The sequence below is a fragment of the Symphodus melops genome, assembly GCF_947650265.1.
Source record: "Symphodus melops genome assembly, chromosome: 2".
In the NCBI taxonomy this organism is placed as follows: Eukaryota; Metazoa; Chordata; class Actinopteri; order Labriformes; family Labridae; genus Symphodus; species Symphodus melops.
In genome coordinates this window covers 2493843-2511777 of record NC_136692.1, presented here as the reverse complement: position 1 = coordinate 2511777, position 17935 = coordinate 2493843, and the positions used below count along the sequence as shown (strand labels likewise).

General features: G+C 44.5%; 1 protein-coding gene across 1 annotated transcript in view; it reads right to left on the bottom strand.

The window, feature by feature from the left end:
* Window positions 1–17935, bottom strand: part of usp43a (ubiquitin specific peptidase 43a) — a gene marked incomplete at its 5' end in the record, with an annotated part of 81178 nt that overhangs the window by 20341 nt on the left and 42902 nt on the right. The window contains 4 exons of the mRNA XM_079337611.1: window positions 486–563; window positions 2765–2868; window positions 9455–9566; window positions 11853–12060. Of these exons, the coding sequence (XP_079193737.1) occupies window positions 486–563; window positions 2765–2868; window positions 9455–9566; window positions 11853–12060 (502 nt within the window). The remainder of the gene's footprint in view (window positions 1–485; window positions 564–2764; window positions 2869–9454; window positions 9567–11852; window positions 12061–17935) is intronic.

The following is a 17935-nucleotide window of genomic DNA, read 5'->3' as shown; positions in this document are numbered from 1 at the left end:
CTACACTCAGTATGTAGTTCTTTGTGATTTGACAATATTTAAAGATTTTCCAGAAACGTGGATATGCAGAAATAACATCCGAACAGACACATCCAGGGGCGCTCCTTGGGTCTGTTGAGGCCCTATAGGCAAACATTCATTGGGGGCCCCTCCAGCCAGTGTCCATTATTACATTCACAGACGCTTAGCAGGGCACTGTGAGTGAGTGCTGTCAGATGGGGCCCGGTTAGGGATGTCTCCTACTGTCATTGCAAAATGTGAACGTTTTGAGGAAATGCTGTGATTTAAAGTTACTGACCCGGAGCCCCAAGCAGCTGCCTGTCGACGAGCGGCGCCTCTTTACATATCAGAATTTGAGGTGGAATAATATTAGTAAATTGTCTTTGCTCCAAGTGTCAATGTCCCCCCCCCCCCCCATTTTGAAAACCACACGTTTTGAACACGTGTCATCAAAAAGGCATGAAAAGTATCGAACATCTTCTCACCACTCTTTCGTCTTAGGCTCCCATTCGAGGACGAGCTTCACATGCGGGGGTCCTCCTGCGCCGCAGAACTTCAGCGCCCTGAAGTTCAGCAAGAAAAGGAAGAAAAAAACTAAAAGTCTGATTACGTTCTAAACGTAGATTTTATCGTCTGCGGTGAGAACTGCCCTCTCTCCAAACATCTGCAGCCTTACCGCCACAACGTCTTGTAGCTGCAGGAGTCTACAGAGTGAGGCACGCTGCACGCATCACATTACAGGGATTAAGTTCACCGCTTTGATCTCACAAGCGTCATTAAAAAAAAGTCATTAGTATTTATCTCCCAGACAGGACGGATTGAAGGCAGAGTCGATTTAACAACACCTTAAAGCTGAGGGCAGAGGTATTTTCTTTGCTGGATGTTTGTAGAGCTACTTCAAAATGTAATCCTCTTTGGTTTCCACAAGCTTCTGAATCTGGAGTGAAAGCAGCCGGAGGATCTCCAGCGTGCCAAAAATACTGACTGAGCTTCTACTCCGTCTGGAAAACTCATGTTGTTTCAGTACTGTCGGCTGTGAGCATGTTCCCCACATGAACCGGTCAAAACCTCTAACTAAACTAACCATGATGTATGTAAACCACATGTATCTTAAAAGATATTATAATGTGTATAAATGCTAAATCAAAAACCTGTTTGAAGGATTGACTTCAGTGACGTTTGGAGCCGACATGCTCGTCCTCACTGCATGAACCTTTCAAATAGGAACTTGTTGGTGTGCAGATGATGTGTATAAATAAATGCCCCTCACTCCAAAGACATGCTCGCTTGGTCAACTGGTGACTCCTGATTGCCCGTAGGTGTGACCCCGCTGTGAGTGATGGGTGGATGTATAAATGCTTCATCTGAAGAGTATTTTTATACATATTCCTACCTGACTTCTTGATAGTACGAATTTCTGTGAATACATTCAGTTTGGTTGCATCTTGTAGAGATGATTTTGCTGTTAGCAAACTACGATTTATTCTGAGAAGATATTACCATATTTGAAGAGAAACACGTTATATGAGGTATCATAAAAGTATAATGTATGGCCTCAGTTGACAGTACAATGATGAAGTGTTCCTCAAATAGAGGTTTGACATTTAAAGAGTAAAGGTCACGTGATTCTTCATAACATGTATAGAAATGTCTAAAGTGGGAAGGAATTTGTGACATCTGTTGTGCTGTATATAATGGCTCCACACTGAACATTAAATTGTCTATCTTTCAGCCTGCACAGAGTCTCAGTGTTGTCTGTTAGATCAGAACCACGGCCGTGATATGCTGCGTGAATATTATCCAGTCTGTTGATAGATTCAGCTTTAGGGACATTTATATTATTCAACCCATCACTTCTACATACAGCTGAGCTCTTCCTTCTCTGCTGGTATTTCTTTAAGCTGAAGGCTCGCCTCGCAGTTTGTGCACGCTCCCCATTTATTAACACTGTAGCCTGGATTCAAGTCCGACCACTGGCTCCTTTCCCGTTTGTCTTGCCGCACCACACACACTATCTCTCTCTCTCTCCTGATTTCTGACTCAATCTACTGTCCTGTCTCTGAAAAAAAAATAATGAGGTTTTTTTCCTGGAGCAAGAAAAGGCTTTTCTTGCTTCAGGATTCCCAAAGTCATCATGGCTTTACCTACACTAGTTAGGCTGCGTTCACACTGCAACAAGAATGACAGCATGAACAGCATAAGTCACATTGAATCAGATTTGAGGCCCTACGTGGATTCACACAGGAGCCCTGGTGAGACATGATGAGGGGGGTACATATCCTGAATGAAAACAAACTCTCTATAGACACTCTGACCTTTAGTGCAGCTGAATGAAACAACAGAGGAGATATTAGCTAAGCTCCTGCTCTGTTCATTCTTCCACTTCATTGATTTCCTTTTATTTTGTTGTTTTTTTCTCCCGGCTAAGGATGGATCTTCACACCTTCTTTCTTCCCCTGTTCCCTGTAATCCTCTTATTTTGAAAGGAGCTCGAGCTTCTTTGTCCAAACCATTTGAAACCTGTCTCCCTTCAGTTAAAGCCTTAATTGGAGGCTGCGTGCGTGTCTCCAGCAGAGCTTCATCGACGTGGCAGGGCCATTGAATAAACGCTATAAGATGTTGTTTCTATGTAAGGATTAATTAGCACTCCCCTGTTTTTCCTTTGCCAACGTCAAGGCCACGTTCTGCAGGAACGGTTGCATTCATGTCATGAGCCATAAAAACAAAATCAGTCCAGTCTGTTTTGATCTGTTGTGTGTCCTACCTGTCGACAGCTGGATGGTAGAGTGGCCGGCTGTCCTGCGGAGAGAGGTAGCTGTACGCTGCTGATCCCCCCACCACTCTGATCCTGAACAGCACCCCGGCGTTCTGCAGGGAGAGCAGCACGTTTTAGCACTTTTGGAGCTAACTCTGTACAACACGTTAAGACTGTACAACACTTCACTGTCACGGCAGGGAAGAAGCACACGGTGAACCCTGGACTCATTTTTCACTTTTTTTTTCTCACTCCTCATCTGCACTGCTGACCTCAGAGTCAGCCCCCAGTTGGACACTTTAATGCATATTGATAGTCACCTTACTGAGCACTGGTCACTTTAATGATAATCACCCTAATCATAGTAAGTAAGTAAGTAAGTAAGTCTAATCATGTCTGGTTTCATCCTACTGTTGTGTTATGCTACATCTGTAAGGGTTGACATGATCACCCTAACTAGGTCAAGTTTCACTCTATTGTCTTCAACACTTAATGCTAATCTGCTCCTCAATAGTTGGGTACTTTGGGACAGCGGGTGTGTATTGTAACTAATGTCTTGTGTCCTGCCTGTCTGTATACTGCTACTGGATGCCTTGAATTTCCCTCGGGATCAATAAAGTATCTATCTATCTATCTATCTATCTATCTATCTATCTATCTATCTATCTATCTAACTCAAAGAGCTGTGGTCTGTTGCACTAACACTGTATCAGTGAGGAGTTCAATGTTCACACTAAAGCCGACACTGAAACCAGTTTGTTACTTGAGTTGTGTCATGCGTTTTAGTCAAGACCACACTAACCGAGACACATCAGAGTCCAGAGACATTTAGGGATAAAGAACAATTTAAGACCAAGACCACAAACATTACTGAAAAATCACACTAGTTTTTTCGGTAGCTTCTCGCTAACTTCGCCACAAGTACAAACAAGAAGAGTTTGCAGCCTAAACTCGACCACATGACTGTCTTCAGGAACAAAATTAGTAATTCAACGTCTGATAAAGTTTAACTCGCTAAATTGATTTGCTCTGGACTGTAGACGACTATTAGTGGTAGAAGATAAGGGGTTAGAAAATGTGCTGAAGATAGCAACGTGTTATCCAACTCTCCGGCTGCTGTGCAGAAAAACTATTTCAAACAAGATCCAACAGCTTTATGGAACTGAGAAGCAAGTAAAAGTGCATTCATTGTTTTCATTCATCCACTAAAATTAATTTAGACTGAGAAGTGTTGCTTTTTAGGGTGATGCTCTTAAAATGTTCGGTTCATCTAAACAGGGAGAGTGTAACGTCTAAACTGATTATGTTACAGTGTTTGTTTAAACCGTTTATGAACAGAGCAACATCTAAAATAAATTACATTTTGAAATTGACAAATGAGTGCAGAGCAGTTTTTTGTTTTTCTTTTAATTGCAAAGACTCGTCAATTCAATTCAACAATTAACAGTGGAGCTCGGCCACGCGTCTCAAGGCCATTTGGATTTGTGCAGGAGGAACTCTGGCCATGATGAAAACCTCCAAAACACCTCAATGTGTTCACGACAGGAAATGGAAAAGGCTCTGACCTGCTGTGAGTTTAATCAACTTGTTCACCTGTGGACTGTGAGGTGGATCGAGGTAACATCACATCCCTCGATTTTTTGTGGACAAAAACTGTTTTCATTGTAAGACTGGGGGCAAACTAACTCTCTTACACGGCTCCCACTATACTGTGAACAGCACAGAGATAACTGCTGCTGCAAACAGAACTAATTACACTCCCACTTTATGTAAGACACTTTGCAGTCAATCACCTCAGATAAACTAGAGTTCAAAGAGGCAATGATGCAAGAGCATTTCAGATGGCAGACAAATAACAAAGCCGGTATCTTAATATAGCAGCCATGTGGACGAGCTTTAACCGATTCACTTTGGTTTCATAGCGCTAGGAGGCCTGCAAAGAAACCCAACGTTACACAGGGGACTCAAAAAGCATGCAACATGATGCAGAGGGTTTAAGCTGGATATCTTTCTGAAGAAAAGAGTGGATGAAGTCCTTCATAATCTTCTTTCAGATCCTGCACACCTCAGAGGACACCTTCCTGACCTTACAGGTTGCTTAATTGAGATTGATGTAGACGTGTTATTTAATGGTCAGTGAAGGCAACATCAGCAAAACAGCTGCAGAGCTGCAATTAGATTTTGATCTGATCGGAACAAATCCGACGCTGTCTGAGGTGATTTTACCTCCTGAAAAATAAACATGAAGAGTGCAGACGAAGAAGAAGAAGAGGAAGAAGAAGTGTTTTTTTAGGGTCACGTTCTTCTTCACAGACTTATGCAACAAAGCCTCAGAGCGATGAAGACGCCTCGGTTTTGGCAGAGAGGCTTTTCTTAAACGTCGACCGTTAAATTCAACTTTTGCACATCAGAGCGCATTAGACGTAAGACTTTCAAAGAGAAGCCCGTTTGGAAACTTTTGACAGAGACTTGGAAAGTGAGACCCTCGGGCTTCCTGAGAACAGTAGGTTTGAGTTATGATCACCGACACAACATGTGCATCAAATACACACTGACGCAACATTCCTGCAACAACGTGTCTTTTCTCAGAGGTCATAACATCCGTCACCGAGGTGTCCGTTAAACTGTTTGGCCTGTTTTTGAAGGATTTAAGTTTCTAATGCAGCTCTGAGCCTCAGGCCTTGTTTTTGTTGTTTGAGTTTATTGAATTACAGTAAATGGATTGGACACAATTAGAGCAAACAGATGAAGAATAAAAAACAGCCTAACTTGATAGTGTAAATAGAGTAAGAGACAGAAGGGCTGTCAGGATGGCAAGAATTGAAAACGTTGGAAGGATGAAGTCAGATATCTGTCACTAACTGAAGTTAAACAGACAACGAAGCATGAAATGGAGCAGAAGACGGATGAATACGAGGCCACTAAACTTATGAGGAGGAAGAATAACAACGTCGAGTCATTTAAGGGTCAAGGAAGGCGACGGCCCTCACACAACATAAGACAGAACATGCTGCGATGTGTTTAATTGCTTTATAATTACAGTCTTTATGACAAGAAGAGGTTGTTGTTTCTGTGGTAACGTAATCTAATTTAAGATGGGGGAGTAAACACACTGAGTGAACCAAGTAAAGGACAAAAGGTTTCACTTCGATAAAAGAAAAATAGAGGTTGCAGGGTTTTCGCAATTTCACTTTTCTTTGGAAAAAAAAATAATCAAAAAAAAAATAAAATCAAACGCCATGTCAGAAACACAGCAACAGGAACTCAGCTCCTGAGATCAGTCCTTGTTTTTAATGATCAACGATGCAGAAAAACTCCTTCATGTTCTCTTAACTTCACTCGTGTTGCAGCTTTCTGTAGCTTCAGTATTTAGCCAGCTCTGCATGTGGTGGACACTGTAGCTTCAGTGTTGAGCCAGCTCTGCATGTGGTGGGACACTGTAGCTTCAGTGTTTAGCCAGCTCTGCATGTGGTGGACACTGTAGCTTCAGTGTTTAGCCAGCTCTGCATGTGGTGCACACTGTAGCTTCAGTGTTTAGCCAGCTCTGCATGTGGTGCACACTGTAGCTTCAGTGTTTAGCCAGCTCTGCATGTTGGTGGACACTGTAGCTTCAGTGTTTAGCCAGCTCTGCATGTTGGTGCACACTGTAGCTTCAGTGTTTAGCCAGCTCTGCATGTGGTGCACACTGTAGCTTCAGTGTTTAGCCAGCTCTGCATGTTGGTGGACACTGTAGCTTCAGTGTTTAGCCAGCTCTGCATGTGGTGGACACTGTAGCTTCAGTGTTTAGCCAGCTCTGCATGGGTCTGTAAAGCTTTCTGCGTTCTAACCTCTCTCCATGTTTCATCTCCAACATTGATCCTAGTTTGAGCAGCTTTCTGCTGCTGGAGCTTATTAGAAACATGCAGAGGCTTTTTAGCTCGGGTACAATCACTTCTATCTGAAGCAGTTCCACTGCCCGCTTCCATCGCTGCAACACCTGTTCACCTGATAACTGCTCTCATATCTGGCAAACCCAGGGGCGTCCAAAACGGTATAAGGATGAAGGATCACCTTTAAGAAACTTTTTTTAACATTTGCAAAATGTGTCATTTCTGTGTAAACCAAAACAGTTCATTATTTTGGGTTTGAGTTCTGGACAAATAATGCCACCAGAACAGTAAAATAAAAAGTTCACAGCCTCCCTTGTCTGGCCGTCTTTGTCTGAGCTCTGCCTGAGAATCTGATAAGCGACTCCTCTGATGCACAGACACGAGGCCTGAGTTATTATGGAGCAGAATCAGGGAGCTAACACACTCTGGTGGCTGCAGTGGAGCATGGAGAGAAATAAATGAGCAGGTTAGACTCTGTGCTGTTTAAAGCAGAGAATGGGAAAATCAATTGTTTTTTTTCTTGTTTTTTTAAATCTTGTGAATGACTTTTTTTAAGTCATTCACACGTATATAGAGATGTGGAATTGGAGCGTGTGCATCCTGAGCTTTAACATATTTTGAATGAGAGCTGTCAAACTGCTGAAAGGATGTGACGTGTTTTCACACACGCTCAAAATGTCCTGCATGTGTGAACACAAACTCACACTGATGTTAGAGGCTGCTGTGTGAATAGACCATCAGTATTAACTCATTCATACTCTGCAGACAAAGCAGCCGGAGTATTTCCGGTTAAGTGTCTTGCCCAAGGACACATCAGACACGTGACTGCAGGGGCTGGGGATTGAACCCTCGACCTTCTGGTTGAGAGACGACCGACAGCCACTCCAGTTTTCAATCTTCTGTTAATATTTCAGTCTGACAGCAGACATCCTCGTGGTGCAGCGTGGGCTCTTCAGATGATTTCATCTTTAAAGTCGATCGGCAGACCTCTCCTCTTCCTGCTCAACTGCATTTCACAGCTCGCCGTTTTTTTTTCTCCTGTGTCTCATTTTTGTTTTTTTCACACCGTGAACTTCAGGGTGTACATCCACAGCCAAACCTCTAGATGGAGCCAAAACACCTCTTCTTAAAGAATAAACCACAGATGACTGTGTGTGTGTGTTGTTGATATAAGAGTGAGTTAGGAAAAAGCTCACGAGACATCGACTTGTTTTAACAGCACATATTTGATCATGTGATCAAGAAACAGTACAAACAAATGGGCATCAGGGGAGAGGGGAGTTGTGACGGACGTTTAAACGTAATATTTCCTGTTTATTTTCTCTACTTTGGACACCGGGCAGATACTTGTGCTGTCGTTGTTGTTGAAAAGTAGAGACGCGGTGAGATGATATAAGTGTAACCTTCTTTTAAATCATCGTGTGAGAAATAAAAACATCCATCAGTCAAACGGCAGACTTCTTTCATCATAATAAACGGAGACCTCACATCGCTGAAAAGAGGTTAAACACATTAAACACCCACAGGACTCTGTTTGTTATAATTGTTATAATTAAACCAAAAGGATCACGAGGACAAACGGAGGTTCACACGGTTTGTTCGTGGTCAGACCGGCTCCTCAAGGCGTGAAAAACCTGCTGCAGCTCCTTCCTCCCTCACCTCCTCTTCACTTCTTTTTTTTTTTCTTCTTATAAAGCCCAGGGCTGCTCACTCTGGATAAAGGCTACCTCAAATATTGTCTGTCGCCATGGCAACCTGGCCACCAGCAGTGGGGACAGTGTGTGTGTGTGTGTGTGTGTGTGTGTGTGTGTGTGTGTGTGTGTGTGTGTGTGTGTGTGTGTGTGTGGAGCTGTTGTTTGAGGCTTGTGCGGAACACTTGAAGCGTGTTTGGACAAACGGATGAAGCCGAAGTGGTTGACTTGTCGGGATGGTTGTTAAAGCTTGTCGAACAGAGTGAGAGGAGGTGGAGTTCAACAAACACACACAAACACACACACACACACACACACACACACTTCAGAACCTCTGGACTCGGATTGCAAAGGAGAAGTTTCTGGTACATTTCCATGGGATGTTGAGCTTGGGAATATTGGAAACTTTCCATGGGAATTAAGTGAATTTATAGGAATTGAGGGAAATCTAATCGAACTGAATATAAACATGTTGTTTTGTCCTCAGCAGAATGATACAATAAAGAAAACATCTCAACAGATTTAGATCACATTTATGAAATATATTACCTCATAATATCATCCAAACTTACTTCCCTTCATGTGTAAACAGACAGAAATCATCTGTGCATGTGACAGTGTATGTAGGGGGCGTGGCATGTAGGGGGGCGTGGCCTGAATAGTCTGCAGTAAGCAGTGTGCCCCGTGCATGTGATTGAGGAATAGCATAAAATCTGGTTGTTTCAAGATGATGCTAAAATACATTTTTACAACCTCCCTTTTAAGGGCCGACCTTCAATTTTGTAAATTCCCGGTTTATTCCCGTTAATTCCCAGGAAAAAATTCCAACTTTGAAAATTCCTGTAATTTTGCAACCCTTACTCTGGACATCTTTGTTTTGTCTTCAGTAGTTTAAAACACACGTGTGAAGTAGTGAAGATGAGGATTGCTGAATGCTGACTCTTGATCTGTTACTATAGATGGACTCAAAGTTAGGTTGAGAGAGCAGACTGATTAAAACAAAGAAAACTGACCCAACCTCTCAATGATGTCCCGTCTTCTCGTTTTATTTGGTCCACTGGAGTGAAAAAGCTCCAAGTCTTCAGGTCACAGAATAGAGGGGCGGACATGTAATTGCTTATCGGGTGTGTGGCCATTACCTGAGCTTGAGATCCATTCAGCATCAGATAATAGAGCTTGCTGAGGATGCTCTGCTGCAGCTGGTCCCAGGAGATGCTCCTGTCCTCCCGCATGAGGAACGGAGGTCCAAACCTGAGCAGAGGAGACGAGACAATAAGAGAGGAGAGGACTCGAGAGGAGAGGAGACGAGACAATAAGAGAGGAGAGGACTCGAGAGGAGATGAGACAAGAGAATAAGAGAGGAGACAAGAGAATAAGAGAAGAGAGGAGACAAGAGAATAAGAGAGGAGAGGAGAGGACTCGAGAGGAGAGGAGACAAGAGAATAAGAGAGGAGAGGACTCGAGAGGAGAGGAGACAAGAGAATAAAAGAGGAGACGAGACAATAAGAGAGGAGAGGACTCGAGAGGAGAGGAGACAAGAGAATAAGAGGAGACAAGAGAATAAGAGAGGAGAGGAGAGGACTCGAGAGAAGAGGAGGCAAGAGAATAAGAGAGGAGACAAGAGAATAAGAGAGGAGAGGAGAGGACTCGAGAGAAGAGGAGACAAGAAAATAAGAGAGGACTCGAGAGAAGAGGAGACAAGACAATAAGAGAGGAGAGGAGACAAGGAAAGGAAAGGATCCCAGCTGTCACTGAGAGAGATTAAACCCTGCACTGATTGGACATCCACACATACGGACAACTTCGAGTCACTAACTGATCTAAAAACCTTGTGTGTAGAACCGGGATTCAAACCAGCAACCTCCTCACTGTGAGGCGGACCACCGTCGTCCCCTAACGCAACATGTAGAATTTAAACACTGTGCAGTGAAAAGTCACGATTTGGAGGCGGGTTCAGAGAAAAGCGGGTGAATAAAGTGATCCACAGGCTGATGAGTGGAGACGGAGGCGTCAGCTCCAATCACAGAAAGCACGGTTTTAAAAGCACAATCATTATGATGTACTTAGCAGCTCTGTCAGCTCGCTTTCACTCCGGTCCGCTGAGAGTCAAAGAGATCACGCGCTCACGGGTGAAACTGTGTCATCTTCCTTTCAGTCGATGAGAATGTTGAACTCCGTCGATCCCTGCAGGGAAATCTGAGCGCCTTTCTGTAAGCAGTAGGAAGTCTTTCTTCGCACACAATGAGCTCCCCCTCAGTACGAGAGGATTACTGTCCACCCTCGGTGAAATGAATCCGCTCATTAATGTGATGCTGTGTAACTAAGCGCATAATGACTGCTGGTGTCTTCAGGAGCTTTACGGCGACTTACTGTACATTCACCGAAGACGTCTGAACGAGCCTGACGGAGAACATCACGAAGTCTTCAAAGCAGAAAGAACAGCAGAAACAGGGACGACCTCATGTCATTTTAATACTCGACTTCAGGTCGCTCACACTCGAGCCACACGAGGGCGTTTAGAGTCAAACTCTACACAGATGTTTTGATCGAAGCGGCGTATTCATGTTTTGAGAATTTTATTGGCTACAAGAGATGTCAATCATCAATTGACCTTCAAAACAGTAGCCGGCCACTCCAGTTATAGGCAGGGACTGAAATCATCAAACGGGATAAGAAACAACTACTCTTATAAATACAAATCATCAAACGGGATAAGAAACAACTACTCTTATAAATAGACAGAATAGGTCATGGACTCATGGACCCATAAGAAAGAGTCAGGGACTCATAAAGAAAGTGAGAAAGAGTTAGGGACTCATCAGGAACGGGTCAGGGACCCATAAGAAAATAGTTAGTAGTAGTTATAAGAATAGTATTGTCTGTATTGTCTTTCTGATTAGCTCCTTTACTGGATTGATTTTCCTTTAAAATCATTTTTATTGAATTAGATTCCATTTGATTTAAGCACATTTTTGCATATTCAGACTTTATTAGTGTAAATGTTATTGATCATATTTTAACTCATTTTATTTCATATTTTACCTCACCTCTTTTTTATCTACATTGCACCGTGGTGGGGAGGGGGGGGGGGGGAGAAACGTAATTTCGATTTCACTGTATGTCTGACATATTTTGGAATTGACGATAAAGTAAACCTTGAATTTTCTTGGATGCATGTTCACATTGCATTGCAACAGCACATTGAAACCAAAACATCCATGATAGGTACAGGCGCAGAAATGACTGTGAACATTTAGTTTCTGTGGATGATTGTGATCAGGAGAGTTCAGTAAATCTTCAAAATGTACTTTTATGAATGAAGAACAGACTCAACAAGGAACGCTTCCTGAAAAAAGGAAAAGCTGGATAAAGTCATAAAAAACAATGACCTCACTCAATGTGCTAGACAATCAATAAACAAGAACAGCTCCATTAACTGAGAACACAACATCAGGTCAAATCCTCACCATAAAAAAAAATAAACACTGAACCAGCAACAAGAGCGGTGTGAGTATCCATCAGCCCGCAGCAGCTCACCTGACAGCCTGCTGGCCGGATCCAGCTGTGTTGCAGATGAGGAAAAGGACCTTGGAGGAGCCGCCCTGGTTCAGGTACTCAGAGGAGAGCGTGCCAGACGAGAGCAGTCTCTGACCGTCAGGTCCGGCCGTGGAGGTGTAGGGGGAGGAGGGGAGGCTGTGGTGATACCCTGAAGGAGAGGAGACAGAGTGAAGGAGGTGAAGAAGGGCTGAACGTCACCAGTCGAATCGTTTATTCGCTCGCTCTGCAGTCGAGAAAGTCGAGCTGGTGGCGTTTTCAGTTTTGGCGAAACAAAAAGTTCAAACTGCTGTCGGGAACTTTCAGTGTGTGTAAATATAAATGTGTGACGTCTGAGTGACATCACTGTTACAGCAGGGAGCTTTAAAGTCCCATTGATGAATGCATGACGACTCTGATACAGTTTCATCAACGTAACCATAAAACAGGATCCATCAGTGGCGATTCTAGAGTCTGGTGGGGCCCTCGGCGAAAATCATTCTGGGGCCCCTTCACTTTTACCTGTTTCTTTTTTTACTCACTCACTTTTAGCTGTTGACTTTCATTGACAAACTTTAGCTTTCAAAGTCAAAATGCATGCAAGACAATGAGAGAGACTGCTGTCAGACACAGTAGGGCCCCCTCAGGGAGGTTTCCGACTGTTGTTGCAAAATTTGCACATTTTTCGGTTTCAAGTTTGTGAGCCCTCAGGGGCCACCTAATGGTCTGGGGGGGGGGCCCCAAGCAGTTGCCCGCCATGGCTGTTGACAAGCAGCACCTCTGGAAATGATGTGTGGGTGCTCTCTAACACTCGGTAGTGTAATAACTGTGTCGTCTCGTTACTCACCCCGGGGATGAATAAAGGATTTCAAGCTGAAATGGACTACAATTACCAAACAGCTCTGGGCGCCTCGTTGAGAAACTGCATCTGCATCACAAGGGAAATGTTCACTCTGTGATTCAGAAACATTTTGCCCAAGTGGCCCTTTTTGATTTTGATTAACCTCGCAGAGCAGTGAGAGGACTTAGATCTCAGACCACGCGTGCACACAAACACACGCTGTGATTAATCGAAGGGAGTAGCTGAGGGGGGTTCAGTCGGCCCGACCTCTCGTCTCCCAGGAAACATAAACTTTGACATTATCAAAGGATTTAATTAAACAATGCTTGTTCCGACCCGGCATTGCAATTAATCATCGCCACCTTCTGACATCACACACACACACACACACACACACACACACACACACACACACACACACACACTGAGTCACTTGAATTCGTGTAAGTTAATAACACTTTACATGAAAATAATAATACCTATGAGAACAGGGAAGTGCTGACCTTTAGAGAAGCTGGAGTCTTTGAGTTTGTTCAAACATCATCACACAGATGTGTTCTCACTGGATGTGACGTTTTATGCATATTGCTCGCCCTTTAAACCAACCTTATTTTCCTTGCAGGGATCTCCGGTTTAAACAAGTCTCAGAGCTCCTCAGAACGTGTGTGTGTTGTTGTAAATCCACTCTGATCCTGTATTTGATCATGTCTATAAACCCCTCTATTTCAGCCCTGCTCAGAACAGGCTGTTTTTGTGTCTGTAGCTTTAAATATGTAAATGAGCTGTGTCTGACCACGCCCCCTCTCTGGAAGGGCTCGGGTGTACTCGCTGCTTTCTGGCTCCATGTCCTATTGTTTACGGTGAGAAGGCAGACTCAGAGGGCAGAACAAACACCTAGCTGTGGGAGTGTCACCCACCTGGGGGAGGGGCTACTGCCCTTTGTGATGTCATAAAGGGGAAAATATCAAAAACAGCCTGTTTGAGCTCACATTTTCTGAAAAGTGGAGCAGGCAGAAGACGGAGAGGATGGACTTCTCTCATGATTGGGGGGTTTGGAGACAGATGAGAGACACATGATGGAGTTAGAGGAACATGTTGAACCTTTGATACGGACAAAGGTAGCAGATATCATTTGGCAAAAAGTAAATATCGAAAGATAATAATGGATGTGGTCAGTTAAGATTCTTGACTTTGATTCAGTTCCTCCCTGCAGAGATTCATAACCACACTGTCCTACGTGGTGGGGAGTCAGATTTCCATCTTCACGGCCCCAGTGGGACAAGCTGGCAGAAACCTCCTGCCTGAATCTCATTCTCACCTCCTCTTCCTGGGACGGACAGAGGACAGCCGAAGCAATTGGGAGGTGTTAGTGGGGTGGAGAGAGACAGACAGAGGGCGTGCGAGAGAGCGAGAGAGAGAGAGAGAGAGAGAGAGAGAGAGAGAGAGATGAATTGAATGTAAGTATTCTGTCTACATCTTCTTGCATATTTCCTGTTGGGACTACGGCTCGCTCCCACCAAGCATCAAACCTCCGGTCTTGAGAAAGTGAAAGCGATCCACTTTAGGCTGACTCCAGGACAACAGTAAACACGTTTACAGGCTGGAACAAAAAAACCAAGTATGTCTGATTAGTTGTCCTCATATGTGCACACACTGTACAAAGACTGATTCTTTAATTAGCTTCGTTTCCATTAGAAAACGATGCATGTTATCCGTAGTAAGGCGTGTAGCTGACATGATTGACAAGTCGGCACGATGTCACGGGTTTGTTAGGAGGGTTAAACCCCGCCTCAGCTCCAGGTTGACTCACAGCTACAGTACGGGGTTGTCTTACTTTGACACTCGGAGGAATCACAGCTCACTTACAACCACAACCAGAGGAAAGATAGATAGATACTTTATTGATCCCGAGGGAAATTCAGGAGGAAACTTCTGCTGAAGCTGTTAAATGAGAACCTTTTTTTTTTTTTTTTCCAGAATGACAGGTGACTTCCTGCAGTGTGAAAACGAACAGATGATGACTGTCAGCGTGACTGTGAACAGCCGCTGCACTCTGCAGGATTCCAACCACTCGTGCACCAATCCTTTAAATCCACGATATCGCTTCGTGGTCGCACCTCACATTGAAGCGCTTCATTCTTGAACCTGTTGTTTTTACATCAACGTGTAAAATGTGTAAAAAGAGGATTTTGGTCACTCACACTGACGCTCTTCCCCAAGTGGTTCAGGACAAAACAAGTGACCCCCACCCTCCCTCCCTCCACTGTCATAGCAAGCCTAAAAATATCCAGGGGGGCCGAGGGCTGAGCCTCAGACGCAGACGCCACCTCAGGTCCTGGCGTGAAGGAGCCGCCCTCTGACCACCAGTCAGCAAAGCAGCTGAGCTTCCTGCCATCAGGGAAACAGCAGATTAGGAAGGCAGCACATACACCTGATGCTCCCTTTTTTTTTCTTCTTTGGCTCTCTTTTTAAGCTCACCTACGTTTTCACCTGGTTTTAAAAAGTGCTCCAGACGCAGCTGCCACACGTCTTTATCATCTTCACGTTCTTTTAAATGAAGGATCTGCTGCGTGTGGAGGATTTTTAGTTTCTCTGCACCGAGTTTGCCTTCGGCGACTTTTAATTGCCTTTAATGGAACGGCACTGGAAGCATACTTAGCCGGCTTTCATTTGCATTTGGAATATCTTCAGCTAAACAAGGGGTCAGAGAGAGAGAGAGACAGAGACAGAGACAGAGAGAGAGAGAGAGAGAGAGAGAGAGAGAGAGACAGAGAGAGAGAGAGACAGAGACAGAGAGACAGAGAGAGAGACAGAGAGAGAGAGAGAGAGAGAGAGAGAGAGAGAGAGAGAGAGAGAGATTTCTTAAATCTCAAAGTCGATACGCTTAACTGTTTGTCTTATTGACCCAAATCAACCTCGTCCCTGAGTGGGCGGGGCCACGTCACTTATAATTGCTAAATTTCAACAAATGAGTGTTCGGTCCATTTCCGCCATTCTGATCAGTGTGTGTGTGTGTGTGTGTGTGTGTGTGTGTGTGTGTGTGTGTGTGTGTGCTTCCACCGGCTCCGCTGCAGCAGATATGCAGCCGTCTGTTTTTTTGCCGGATAACGACGAGAAACCGTCTTTTTCAAACACACACTTTAGACTCTTTTCACACAGACGTGCTGCAGCTCATCTTGGTCTTCTTCATGTCCTTTGTACGTTCATATTGATTCCATGGCGGCGTGTAATGTACAGAAGTCGTGACACAGCAGGAGCTCCACATACACACACAGTCAGACGTGCACGCACACACACGGCGCTGCGCTCCCCTCGCCTCTCTGTGCCGTCAAAGATGGAGGTGGGATCACTTCATCCCGCCGGTGACGTCACACAGGAGTAAATGTCAGGGCTTGAAGCGGGCAGCTCCCCTCAATCAATTCTCCTCAATCTTGATTAACTCCTCCATCACTCAGCTTTCATGCGTCGGAGCTCAAGGGCAGCGAGTAAACATCACAGAAAGTTAGAGCTTCCCCGAGCGTCTGCTCCTCAAAGTGCCTTTCAGCGGAGTGCAGCTTTAACACTCTATTTATGTGCAAATTGCTCAGGTTGTTGGGGGTGAAATAGGAAGTCATCGTGGGGGGGGGGGGGGGGGGGGGGGGGGGGGGGCAGGGGGGGGGGGGGGGTTGCACTTATAGATTTTTCGGCCTCCTGATGCCTCTTTTGTCCTCTTCATGCTCATCCTCCTTATCGTACCTCAGATACAGAACGATCACCGACGAATGTGCTGAAGATGAGTTCTGGCACGCTGAAGACACAGACGCTTATAACGTCCATGTGACATCCGTCTTCACTGCTTTTCCTGGGCTGCAGGAGAAGACGATCCCGGCCACAGACGTAGATTTGCGTTGGCTGAAATGTCCACACCAATATTTAGGCTAACGTGAAAAAGTCACCTCAAAGGGTTAAATCATTTCCCACTTCGACAACGCCTCCCTGAAACGTCTCCCAGTCGATAATAAACACATTCTATATCCGGCAAGGTCTTCACAATAAAAGCTCCAAGTTCAAATGTCGATAACAGACTTTTATTGTGAAACAGTGACATCGGGAAATTTGGGGTATTTTCAACTCGAGCAGCTTAACACATCTTCGACGTCTGAAATAGAAATACCAGTGAACCCAGTGACTACACGACTTCCTGTCCAGCACAAACCTCTCTGACTGTGATTCTAAACTAAAATAAGTAAACTCGTTTTTTGTTTTTAAGTGAGATGAAGAGACTGTCAGTATTTTCTTTGATAGTTTAAGTAAACTCTAAGTACAAAATAATACATTATTTAAATACTTAAAATACTGTAAGCCCTGATTTCATGTCCCCACCAAAGTCCAAATCAAACCGACGCCATTGATCCCAGCTGTCATTGGGCGAGAGGCGGGGTTTACACCCTGGACTGTGATAGAGATGGATCATGTTGACACCTTCACACAGCTGTACCTGCTGTCTGTGCTCCGCCTGCTGTGAACGTGGACACTGAACGTATGCTGAGACAAGTGTGCACGCCGTCTGCAGACACAGACTGACGACAGCACGCCAGTTTGAAGGTCACTCAGCGACTTTAAAAGAGCAGAGACACGGGCTGATGTCTGCTCTGATTTTTGATGTGCACAGAGGAGGATTTTCCTCATCATCATCATCATCACATGGCCTTCCTCACCTCTCCACATGTTACTCTGTGATGCTGGGAAATGAAACGTTCGCAGCAGGGTCGGGCTCATCTTGTCGTAGAGGATATGAAAGAGGCGGCTACACGCCACTCTGTCCAGCCATCGTAATATCGCAGCAGCAGCACAAAAACACAGGATCCTTATCAGAGCTTATCACTGTGTGACTCAGCAGGTCGCTCGACAGCGGAGCGCAGCAGACACTGAACGGAGATGGAAATGATTTCACGGAGCTTCCCTTTAAGGTTCAACTAAAAATGAAGCAGGACACGGACGCTTGAGCTGACTCTGGGGGAAGCTCGCTCTTCATGAGACGGGAATTATGATTGGACTGAACGGCTGACGACAAGTGCCGAACTTTCATATTATCTAAATTGGCATTTGATGGCTTTTATAAATCACATTAGATAATACGGCGTTATGATCTCTATGGCGACCTGACCGGCTTCCTCTGTGATCGACACCGGCCATATATCATCGTCGGTATTGTCGGAGTGTTGCCGCGCTGTGGCTTCTGTAAAACGCGTTTAGCTACACTTGA